This window comes from Strix aluco, chromosome 2, assembly GCF_031877795.1.
Source record: "Strix aluco isolate bStrAlu1 chromosome 2, bStrAlu1.hap1, whole genome shotgun sequence".
In the NCBI taxonomy this organism is placed as follows: Eukaryota; Metazoa; Chordata; class Aves; order Strigiformes; family Strigidae; genus Strix; species Strix aluco.
Genome location: NC_133932.1, coordinates 7,293,371 through 7,305,697, shown reverse-complemented (window position 1 = coordinate 7,305,697; position 12,327 = coordinate 7,293,371). Strand labels below are relative to the sequence as shown.

Here is a 12,327-nt window from a genome sequence, read left to right as displayed (position 1 = left end):
TCTTTCACAGTATTTCTGATATGCAGAGCTATAGTAAGGACCTTGAAGAGTTAATTTTGCTTGAATTTGTTTTCTCTGCATCATTCAAAACTTATTTGCTCCCCTGCCTTGACTCCCCTCAACTTCTGTTGAGTATAACTAGCAAAAATCAGAATTAACAAAAATCTGGGCCTAAAGCACCATGTGGAGAGAACCTTCATAAAGGCTAACAGGCTGAATCATAGATTAGTGAACAACAGGTAGCTACATGCAGTAGTTGGTAATGACAGACATCCTGAGCCAAACATTTTCCTTCATCACTGTGCCTTTTCTGTCCCTGCATGAATCTGTTAAAAGAGTTGGTGTCTGGTGAGGAAGCACTGCCAAAGCAACGGGGAAGCGCAGATAACCTGTGAATCATTTCAGAGTCGTTTCTTTGAGGCCAGCTTTAATGGCTGATATCCTTGTGTGCTATAAGGTCGTGCATGTGAGCGGAATAATGAAAGCCTAGGCAAGAGGTGCTCTGAGCTACTAACACGTTCTTTCCAGTCTCCTCCTCTTCCATTGTGCTTCTTGCAGTACTGTGTTGGAGCTGACTATCTGGGTGATTTGTGAATCGTGGATCCATTGGCCTCTTTCTGCATGGAATGTTTATGGATTTAAACTTCATGCTTTAAAGATAAAGAGCTCTTCTGCAGTCCAGCACACAAGCTGACTTGAGTTTCAACTGTATAAAGGGGAAACAGAGAAGAGCACATGTAGGACATGGAAATGTGGGGAGAAAGCAGCAGCTAGAACTTTATAAGATGAAATCAACAGTCCCTAAAGATGAGTACAGCATTTTATTCCTACTTTCAGTTAAGTCCTATGACTAGCTACTAGTCACAGAGTTCCTATAAACACTTCAAACTCTTCCAGCTGCAAAATCCAGGGATGTTTGTCATCTTCATATGCACCTCATAGCACATGTTGTATGGATTGCCTGATGGACGTTCTACTCAGCGTTACCTGTGAGGAGTTGTACCAGCTCAGAGCAAAAGTCTACTGAGTCCATGTCCTGTCATCAATATCAATCAACAGTAAATACCCAGGAAGGAAAGTATTCTTCTGCAGAATACTTTCATAGTATCTAGCAGTTTGCCAAATGTGGTGTCATTAGTAGCCCTGGAGGGATTTTACTGCTGTATGTGTCCAGTCCCTTTTTATTTTTTTTTGGTCAGCATGAGCTGTTAACACTCACAGCATCCTCTGACAAGGAGATTCAGAACAGAATAATGCATCACAGAAAGAGCAACCTCCTTTGTTGATCAAGCCTGATCCTTTAATGTTTCCAAATTTTGCTGTACAATTACATTCTACTTTTCTTTTCCCTTCCTCTTTGCAGGCAATTGACAAGTATTGCCGAGTCAGTGGTGGCTTTTCTGGCGTCAAGGATGTTTATTCCTCATCTCCTACATATGACGACGTACAGCAGAGCTTTTTTCTTGCTGAAACTTTGAAGTAAGTTCTCTTCACTCTTTGCATCTTCCTGTAAAAGCTAGCATCTGAATTCTAGAAGAATGTCGTGGCTCAACGAATAATCTCTTGTCTTGTCAGGGTGGTTTATGGTTTGGGCTTTCTTTTTTTCCTAGCTTTAGTCCCAGATCAATGCATTTTACCAGCAGAAAATACAAGCAGAACTTTCCATGCAAGAAGCTTATGCTGAGAGTGCTTTAGTTTTTAAGACTTCTATTTGATTTCTGGTATCACAGCAGAGGAGAGGTTATCTCCTTACAAGAAATTCCCTTTGCAAAAGACACTGGGTTTTTAGATATACTGACTTGACATATCTTATACAAGTCTGTGCCATGCTCTGATATTGTAGAGCCTGTTTCTCCTGTGTGTGTCACTGGAAGGGAGTAAATGCATGGAACAGAAGTCCTTTATGTCCTTGGATGATTTTTCTGTATTTATCCGACAATGTATTTTTCTAGAATGCTTTTCGGTGTAAGTAAGAACATCAGGCATATTTTATAATCTCTTGCATACTTAAACATTTTCAGTTTAGTCAAATCAGTAGGACACCTGTAGTTGACTCTGAAGAAGCTCATGCACTGTGTTGCATATTTGGTTCAAGGTAAAATGTTCAAAGTCATTGGTCTTCCACTGTGTTTCTTTTTAATTAATAACAAGAAGTGCTATACTAGAATATGCCATACTCTCTAATTTATGGAGATGATACATACAATAAGAAAAACTTGTATAAAGATCTTATCTTATGGGGGTTTTAAGAGATCCATTTTTAAAACTGAGCTAGCATGTCATGGCTACTCATCACCTCCATCATTGACACAAACCAGCTATCAAGAGCACTCTTTTGTCACATGGTTGTGATCGCTCTGGGGTTTTGCCTGTGAAGCAATGTCTTCTGATGTGTGACAACTTTCTTGATACTCAAGTTACATCAGCAAGTTTGGTAATATAGTTCTGGCATTGAAATCTACCAAGATTCTTGTATTGGTTACCTACCTCAAATCTTGTGAATTGTCTACTTTTGAAAGAAAAGTGTCTGAGTTGGCTATATTCCCTACCCCTTATTTTTCCCCTGCTGCATAACAGTTTGGGGAATGTTTTAATTAGTTAAATTCACAGACAGAAGCCACTGCTGGCAGTGTGAATGAGGCCAGAGCTGCTATTAGGAGACATAGTTACTTCCTCTGCTCGCATATCCATATCACTTTCTGCCAGTGTGTGATGGAAGGGATGATACATATGTTGTTGCACAAACCTGTCAGCATCAAAGACTCATTAAGGTGCCCTTTCTATCTTTACAACCCAGTGATATGACAATAAAACCGTTGTAACCATTTGACAGTCTAGCATGGCATGCAGGCTTTTCAGAATAAATAGAGTTTCTATTAGAAAAAATAGCATTTACGGTATTGGCAATATCAAATTTTCAGGTTTTAGCTGTAGCTGATGTATGTGAAGGTTGATTTTGGGTATTGGGAGCTCAAAATACAGTGGGGAGAAAGCAGGTCCTGAAAGTGGCAGTACTGGTGCCTACTTCAGGCACCACAACATGTTTCCCTGGCAAGAAAGGTCTCTGAGGTCATCACATGTAAGGGGAGAGTCTGGCTCTTCTGTCCTTCTGCTGGCTTCTTACCAAATTCCTCTACATAGTCACAATACTTCATTTCCCCATGTTATCATTATAAAAGAAAGTCAGCCACTGCTACCTCCTCTGTTGTCTTCATTAATTTTATTTCACTTACTCCTTCAAGTTCATTTTCTGGAGACTAAAAGCTATACTCCCAGAGAGAGAGGCAGCAGTTGCAAACAGGTCCAGTCAGAGAAGCAATACCTCCCCAGGACCTGATCTTATATGATTGATCTGCCTATAAAAGCCAAATCAGAGAATGAAATCTGTTCCTAAGGGACTTGTGTGGTGACAAGGCTGACCTTTGAAGTATCTCCAGAATCCTGTCTGCATCCTAAATAAGGTGATCTGAAAATTCACTGATGCATCACTCAGTAACTGGATGTACTATAGTGCAAATATTGCAAAAGAAGGCAGTTCTAGGAAGGAACTCCGAAATTTTTATTGGTTTTTTGATTTGGATCGTTTCCCGCTTGTGGGACAAAACAAAGTTTTATTGGAGAGCTGGATATTAGATGTTTGATGTTGATGTGATTGGCCTAGCCAAACTAGAAACTGGTGTCACCTTGAGATAAAATAGAAAACATAAGATCAGGAGAGTTCAAATGGCTACAAAAATAAAGACGGAAGCGTTGGGTGTGATGCCATGAGGAAAATGAAGATGTCCCTAAGAAGAGGGGCATAAAATGTGTGTTACAGAATGCCTGCTGTGATCTTTTCTGCTAGGGATGATAACTTCTGCTTCTTCATTCCCCTCAAATTCAAAAATGATACCTCTCCCAAAGATGCATTGTTACTGCTCAGAAACTTTGGCTCATCAAAGATACTTGGCAAATTATGAGGGTTTGGGCAGCATGAGGGGCAAGAAGGTAGCTGTGAGTGGGAAGGAGCAAGACATAGAAACAGGTTAAGTTATTCAAAGAAAAAGCATGAATCAAATGAGGAAGGTGAATTTTAGTAAGATGAAACATTGCTGCTGTGGTGAACAAGAGTTTGGAGAGCTGCAGAGGAAGAAAGCAAGGTAGGAGTAAGGAGGAAAGGAAAGGCATGACGCTTTAAAGACTAATGAAAAATGTAGAGAAAGAGACTAGACATGCAGGACAACACTGAATCATCTCAGCGAGAAATTTTTATCTGTAAACAGTTAACTGGTGAGGAAGGGAAGGAAAAAGTAGAGCTTCAGTGACTGGGTTGTGCTGTGGATACAACTGGCAAATAAGGGCAATGGGAGAATGGTCAGGCAGTGACACACGACTGTAGACAGTAGACACTACCAGTGTCTGAGAGAGAGTGAAGTAACAGCAGCCTCAGCAGAGCGAAGGCAGAACAACGTGTGTGCACCTGCTGGATGTGACAGACCCCACTAATGGGACGACACCCCATCCTTGTCACATGCTGCAAGACCTGTCATTTTCTGGATGACAGGAAAGCAAGCTGCAGCAGGAGCTGAGAGGTCCTGTGCACCCACGACATTACGCTTGCACTTGCACAGTCAGGTTTTCTGGAACAAGGGAAATGCCTTTTGAATTTTGTCAGTTGAGTTTGGAAACCTTGACAAAGATCCCTACCACTAACATGTAGCACAGCCACATTCAAAAGTGTATATTAAGGAAAAAAAAAACAAAAAACCCAAAACTTTTCTTCCACATATGTCCAGAAACATTAATTTTGTTACACGCTTCATTTGCTCTGCACTACTTTATAATGTACAACATTGATGAATCCCTTCTGCACAAAATATTGGCCCATTTCCTCCCACCTGAAGCTGAACCAGCTTCCAGCACAGTGATGACAAGTCAGATATCTGGCACGACTTACTGGCTTCTCTTGTGCTTCCTCAAAATCTTTGATTGGGATTAAAGAGAATGAGTCATTTCCAAGTGGGTTTACTCCATTAAGAAGAATTTTTTGCCAACAACTTCTCTGCTCCCCTGTTCCCCAACTTCTCATCCTTTTTGTCTTGATGTTTGTTTTACATTGTAAGTCTTTGAAAGGAGTCTTGAAAAACAGAAGTCACTTGGAAAGATCAAAATGCTGTCTTTATGACAACTTTTCATTGAAGGGCTTGATCATGATAAAAATGACTCTTCAGATCATTATAATGGAGAAGGCTGTGTGGGTGCTGTACAAAAATTGGAAGCCAGTAACTTGTTTATAGCTTTAGCTGCTGACTGGTGGGACCTGAAGCTGCCATGTTGCCCCTGCCTGTCTGTTGCTCTGCTTTAATACACACCATTTTTCCTCTCTGTCTTGATATCTAGGTATTTGTATCTGCTTTTCTCCAATGATGACCTTCTACCATTAGACAACTGGGTTTTTAACACAGAAGCTCATCCTCTGCCTGTTTTACATTTAGCCAACACCACACTGTCAGGAAATCCTGCATATCGATAAAAACAGCTCTATGAAGAGGAAGAGAGACTGTTTTCAGCTCTGTTTTGTTTACATGGACCACTTGAGACTTTAAGCAGGAGAGGAGACAGACACTTGATAAAACTAGACCTCTGACTCAAGCAAGTACCGGCGTGAGAAACAAAGCTCTTCAGCATATAGATAAGTTAAAAGTTCAGTTTTATACATGACCAAAACACACTAGTGTGGTATTTGCAGGACAGAGACTTCATGTGCTTTGAACCCTAGCAAGACATGGAATCTACTGCTTAATATAAATGTAGCAGCATAAAGAAGAGGAGGCTTTCCCGTCCAGGGAGAGGAACTTGCTGCTGCTGCTGTTCGCTGTTGCAAGGAACACATCAGTCACCTCTTTGGGTTCCAAATACCTAGATTTTCTTTTTTTTTGTTTTTTTTTTTGTTTGTTTGTTTGATGATGGCATGAGCAAAGCAACAACAAAAAGCAACACCACTGCACCAGCAGCATCAGGATTTGAATTTTTTTCTGTACCTGTCTGAATTTTCTAAGGAGCATCTGTTTGTCCAGACTGGCAGCCATTCTCAGGACCTCAAAGCTAAATTCTAAACTATAAAAACTATTGCCTCCTCATTTTCCCTTTCCAAAATAATGCTGAAAGATCTGTGTTGTGTGCTTACATCCAAAACAACAATTAGTAAGCATTTGGTTTGTAGTTCACTGTCAGTAACGTGGGCTTAGTTCATTTGGCAAGCTGCAGTCGCAGTCTGGAGCATATCACAGGGGTAGGAAGGAGCCTGAGTTTCCCTTCCTCACAAATCCTGTCACATGGAAGAAAACACTCTCTTATTAGTCCTGGTTCTTTTAGCTAAATAAACAGAGATGACAACATGATTTATATAGGAGGATACAGTTTATGGCACCTAAAAACGTTCCCATAGAGATAAGCAGCAGGAGTTTGTTGCTTTATATTTTTCCACACAATCTGGATTTTTCCTAAAAGTTAAAATTTCATTCTTTGGATGCTATTCACAGAACCTTCTTCGCAGGTATTTGTATGACAGAAGCCTCGAACTGCCTTTGATTTAGTTTACAAAACTCCTTTTCTTCTGGGTGCTCCAGTACAAAGCCAACATGATCATCTTTGGAAGGAACGTAACATCTCTTACATATGAGTGGAAAAAGAAACTGAAGAGTCTCTTCTTCCATTAGTTTATGAGAAATGAGATGCTGCTACCTACATGGGTTTTTTTCAAATATTCCTAGGCTGGGCTGGACAGTATCACTTAAATGGAGTCTGTTTCAGTCTTCACTTGCTTGCTAAAAGAAGTTTCATCTTTTTGGGTATATCTCAATCTCTTTTTTTTTTTTACCATTGTTCCAGAATCCTTACAGCTCAAATTATTCTTTTTACTCCCCTTTATAGCTCTCAAATCCTTTTACCATGGTGACTGACCCCCTGCTGAAAAAGAGCTGTGAGGTACTACTTTCCCTCCTAATCAGTGCACAGGTTGAGTCTTTAAAAAATCTTGATTGTGTTTTCATACTGCAGTGAGTGGAGGAACTCTTCAGTGAGCTACAGCAGTACAGCATCAGATGTAAAGGGAGTGAGTGCTGTTTGTCCCCCTCAAAAAATGTTCTTATATGAAGATTTATATATAAAAGCTTTTCTCTCCATCATAATACATCTGACTGTACATTACAGTAGAATTTCCCCCATAAAATTTTTCTACACTTGTCTTTGACACTAACTTAGACATAGAAATCACACAATCTAAGAAAAAATGCTTTTTTCCAGACAGTTGCTTTAGTTTAAGAGGAGGAAACTCCAATCTCAATGTTTTACCTTAATACCAGTTACTTAGTTACTGTAATTTGCAGCAGTACCTTAAAAATAATTTGAGAACTGATAAAGTAATTGATCTAGTAAATAATACTGATTCAAGTAATTGTTTATTTAAAATTAGAAGTAGCTTAATAAATGGATTCCTCTTACTGGTCCCACATTATGTTCTTTTCCTAATTAGTATTCAGTGAGTTACTGAAGAGCTAGTCATTTTCCATTTTCCAAAGTTCAGATATGTTATGTTTTCAAATCGAGTTTCTCCCACCCCGTGAAAACTGTTACTAGTTTAAAACTGCGCTCAATTGTCTTGTTCTCCTAAATCTGTCTGGGTACAAAGGAGAAAGAGGAAAAGCAGACTCTTCTGTTAAAAAAAAAAAAAAAAAAAAAAAGGAGAAAGAAAAAGGGCACTTTCCACCCCATACACCCATCCCCATACACCACCCGATAAATGCAGATGTAGAATGGCTGCCAGTCTGTTCAGAGGAAGGACAAGGACAGAATTCTGGAGTCCCAGAAACAGCAAACTTCTTATCATTGCTGCTCTTCCATCCCTCTCTTGTGAATTAAAGAGCGACCCTTCAGATTAATTTCTCCGTGAATCCCAATGGGTTAACTCACTGCCACAAGAATGCTTGAATTGAGGACCTAAGCCATTTCATGTTATGGGATGGTATTTTTCTCAAAGCAGATGTACAGTACTGCTATTTCTTTGTGTAGACAAGCAGCAGGTACCAAATAAAGGACACTTGTTTCTCATTTTGCAGTTACCCAACAGCTGTCAGTTTCTACTCTATCACTCTTTAAAATACAAACTATCCTTTTCCTCCAGAAGCTACTGATGTGCATAGTCTATCAAAAATAATGTATTTTAAGGACTAATTTCTGTGTCATTCATGAATCTCTCCATCCTGAGATTTCCTAGAGCAAGCTGAGTTTTAAGGTAATGAGTTCTGGGCGAGGTGTGTGCCTAATAACCAAGCACCACGGATATTGAAACTTCTGACTGAAGTGACGTGCCCTCATTCCGAGTACTTCACAGAGAAGTAGGTTCTGATCTGCAGAGTGGTGTAACGTGCAACCCAAAGTTCAGACTGTTTTCCCTCTGGGTACATAAGGTACAGTAGAATATTGCCATTTTCATTCTGTTGCTGCTGTCTTACATACTTTCATGAAGATAGAGTGTAAATTTAAGCACAAAATGACTTTTTAGTCCTAGTTGTTTCCGAGTCTTGCACTGTATTCTCTAACAAAGCAATCCTCCTTTTCTTAGGTAGCTGTCCCATTTTAGCGATTTCTACAATACCCTCTCGTCTTACAGGATGAAATAAAGAACAGAAAATCATATTCATTTTTGGCACCCTGGATTTGGACAAGAGCTTGGAAATCCCAGAATTGTCTATTTCCTTTGCGTGCAGTCAAAACAAGGATGTTCAGTTCTTTTCCTAATCCAAGCCTCAAGCTTGCCTGTTGGTCAGGACCTGCTAGCAGTAAATCTTTTTCTAACACTTACAGCTTGACTTTTCAAAGAAGCCAGATTTCTGCAGCTTCCATTGACCACCCTGGAGCTGTGTGTGTCCTGCAGTCAAGAAGTCAACTTCTTAGCTTTGTCCTCTAAAAACAAAACCTTTGAATGATATTCTGGGTGTTCATTTTGCTGCACAATCTAGTACTTAAAGCTGAATGTTTAAGAGAAGTATGGAAAATAGTACGTATGCTGGAGTAAACGGAAAAGCAGGTAGTTCCCTGTGCCGGTCACACCTTTGAGGCTCCTTTAGCTCCCCTACTCCAAATTTGTGGATCGCTGTCTTCTACCTCCCAATCACTGACACTCCCACCCAGTATTTTAGAAGATGTGACTCTTGAATATCTAGGTTCTGAAAAGTGAAAATAACAGCACACTCTCACTGTAATACCATCCTTTAAGGATAAATATCTACCCTGTGCTGATTTACAGCTAAGCACAGCTCTATCAGACAGTCCTTTATGATCCCCTCTTGTCCCTGATGAAATGATACTACAAACTTTCATAATGTGACTCTCCCTAGTCTGAATGGAGAAGTGGTTAATAGCATTAACATTGAAAGGATCGACAATGTAACCCGGCATCCACAGAAAGTGGTGAGGCAGTTTACATCTCAGGGCTGTAGTAACAGGCTTTTAGCAAATTGAGCCTGTTATGTACGTTAATAAATCTAGTCCATGTTTTTAAGGGGACAAATAAGAAACAGGCTTTTTGTTACCAGAGAAAAATGAAAGCAAGCTCTTGATCCACACTGTAGTTCAGAGATCTGTTCACCCTGATAAGACATCCCTCTTTCACTCCTTGAATTTTGAGAAACAGTCTTCTGACTCAAGAGTTTGAGTTGCCATACAAAGAGGAAACCCAAGCTCTTTTGCAAGTTATGTGCGTTCAACTGTAGCAGAGATGATAAGCACTAGCTGCTTTGGCTGTCAGCCCCTTCTAACAAAGTGCTCTGTAATTGCCCAGAAAAGTTGGGAACCACCAAAGTCGAAGGAGACAGCCTGACTTGTTATGGTGAATTGTTGCCTTTAATCCTAATTGCTTGGTGGAAGTTGGATTTGCATTCTGCCTTTATTCTTGCTTTGTCTAAAACTGACAGATTATTTTTCCTCCAGAATAATAAAAGGGCAAAAGTCTATCTTCTGATGTGGAAACCTTCTGCCTCTGACCTGGAATCCTGCATATGTACTTTTTACAGATTAAAAATAATATTGTATATTAAAAAGATTGAATAAAGAATGTCTTTAAGTGAAAAAGGTGTGTTTTGTGTCCTTTGCCTCCAGTAGCAACCTCCTGTAGCACTGGACTGTGAAGCTGATCCTGTTTCATACACTTGGTGGTGCTACAGCTTTTCTTTCCTCTGCAGTTCTACTAGGGACTAAACGTGTATCAAACCCCCCCTGTTGCAAAATTAAACCCCTGTACCCCTTGCTTGCTTTTAACAGGTCGCTGTAGTGCTCAAATTTTTCTCAAGATGTAGCTAAATATACAACAGTTTGAGGCTGTTTGTGTGCCATTGTGAGAGCCACCAAATCTCACAAAATTTTGAGTTTTCTACCCTTTTGTTACATTTGTGTGAAAGAGGCTAAAAAGTTCAAAGATTCTTAGTGATGAGAGTAAAGGGGACAGGCAGACGAGCAGCGCTACTAAATAGACTTAATTTTTTTAAGACATGTTAAAACCCCAAGCTTTTCTTGATACTAAATAGCCAGTGAATTGGACCATCCATCCATTCCTCTACACTCTGTGAAAAGCAAGAAGTTTGTAATTGTTTAAATGTTGTTCACAGGGAAAATTGGTATGAGGAAATTGCTTTGGGTGAGCCTGTTTTCTCCCTGCACCTTTAAATTTCCTGGAACTGCTGCTATAACTTTCTGTTTTGCAGTACAGCAAGTGAATAACTATATTTGATTTCTGATTCACATTAACTGTAGATAATCCTTACTGTCTGACATCACCCATATTACTCATACACGGTACGTTGTTTTCATGCCCTGCCACGACTGCCATCCTGTGTGTCGTGTTTTAATGCTTTATATCCAATGCCCAGCCTTCCCAGGTGCTTCTGCCTCAGGGTGCAGTGACCTCCTTCAGTTTTACTTCATAAGAGAAAATTGCTTCCAAAGTGCCATAACTCAGTGCAGCACGACACCGGGTACACTCCTGCTGTCCTGATATGCCATCTGAGATCCAGTTACGCACCCAGCCGTTGCTCTCTAGCTTTCTGCACAAGCGCTGCATGTTCATGATGCGCCCAGCTTCCTACTGCAGTGCCACTGCCAAGGTAGTGTCTTTTGCAACCATTGATCTTCCTGTGGTGTGCTCAGCCCTTAAGCCACCTCACTGAAATTCCCTTCTTGCATCAAAGCATGTTTGCTATGTCCACCCGTCACACTGTCTCAGCCCCTGAGCCCTAACACAAAAAACCTTGCCTCCTCCTCTAGTACCACCAAGATCTCTATCCTTGTTTATAACATTTTGGCCAATCCTGAAGGTTTCATTACTGTCCTCACTGTTCTTCAAACAGGATCCTGCCCTCCGTGCTTGCACTGTGTTGTCTCTGCCTCTTCAGCAGTGAAGTGTTTTGCCCCTCTGCTTCTGCCTCTTCTGAAACACGCTTTCTTTGCACCACCTCTATCCTCATAATGAGTATCGTCTTTTATTTCTCCTTTGGCACTCTGCCTGGGTGTCATCCTCCCCCCTCCCTTCCCTTGTAGACTCTGTGATTGTGTGTGCTCCTTCCTGGAGACCATGTGCTTTTCCTGTGCATATTAACTAGCGGTATTTAAAAATCCTGAAATTAATCTTTAATGGGTTATTTTTAGCCTTCATCTTGTAGCTCTGGGAGTTGGCTTCACTCAGTGCAAAGCCATAGGCATTCTGTGGGCTTTGGAAAGGAGACATTACTTCATTTGTGCCAGTTCACATGTGGGATGTGTGAAGGTTGGTGGTGGTGTGCTGTTTTTTTTAATTTGAAGAGCAAGAGTCTTTTTGACAACAATATTTCAGGCTGAGCAAACTCCTATGTGAAAGGGTTTGAGGAGAGCAGTCACTCATATAGCCAAGCTACTTGCAGGTAAAAATTCAGGGAGGGATTTGGGAAGGAAGAGAAAAGCATTGTGTGTCCATGTATACCAACAGTTCCACTGTTTTCTTTCTTGCGTGGTTTCCATTGTACAAGTAGTTATAAGCAACAGGTATGATGTCTCTGTTACCATGTAAACCAGAAAGGATGAGCTGCTGCATGACTGAGAAGAAAGCATCACGTGTTGTACAGGATCGCACAGAAGTCCCATGAGAACTGCGTTACTGATACAGCTACTAAAGAGAAGAATGTCCCAAACCCCTTCTTCTACAAGCTGGTGCTGCATATGTCTGCATACTGATCTCTTCTCCAATCCATGCTGAAGCTTCAGCAAGGAAATCAGTGGAGGAAGCCCCAGAGAACACGAATGGATGCCAGCAGTCTGCTA

At 40.6% G+C, this 12,327-nt stretch overlaps 1 protein-coding gene across 2 annotated transcripts in view; it reads left to right on the top strand.

Moving 5' to 3' along the window:
• MAN1A2 (mannosidase alpha class 1A member 2) overlaps nt 1–10,110 on the top strand; it is a 149,021-nt gene extending 138,911 nt beyond the window's left edge. The window contains exons 12-13 of one of the 2 annotated variants that reach the window (XM_074809496.1): nt 1,364–1,479; nt 5,380–10,110. In XM_074809496.1, the coding sequence (XP_074665597.1) occupies nt 1,364–1,479; nt 5,380–5,512 (249 nt within the window). In that variant the 3' untranslated portion in view covers nt 5,513–10,110. Of the gene's footprint in view, nt 1–558; nt 1,025–1,363; nt 1,480–5,379 lie in introns of those variants that run through there. The other variant, XM_074809502.1, reaches the window with a different exon arrangement.
• Nucleotides 10,111–12,327: the final 2,217 nt, after the last annotated feature.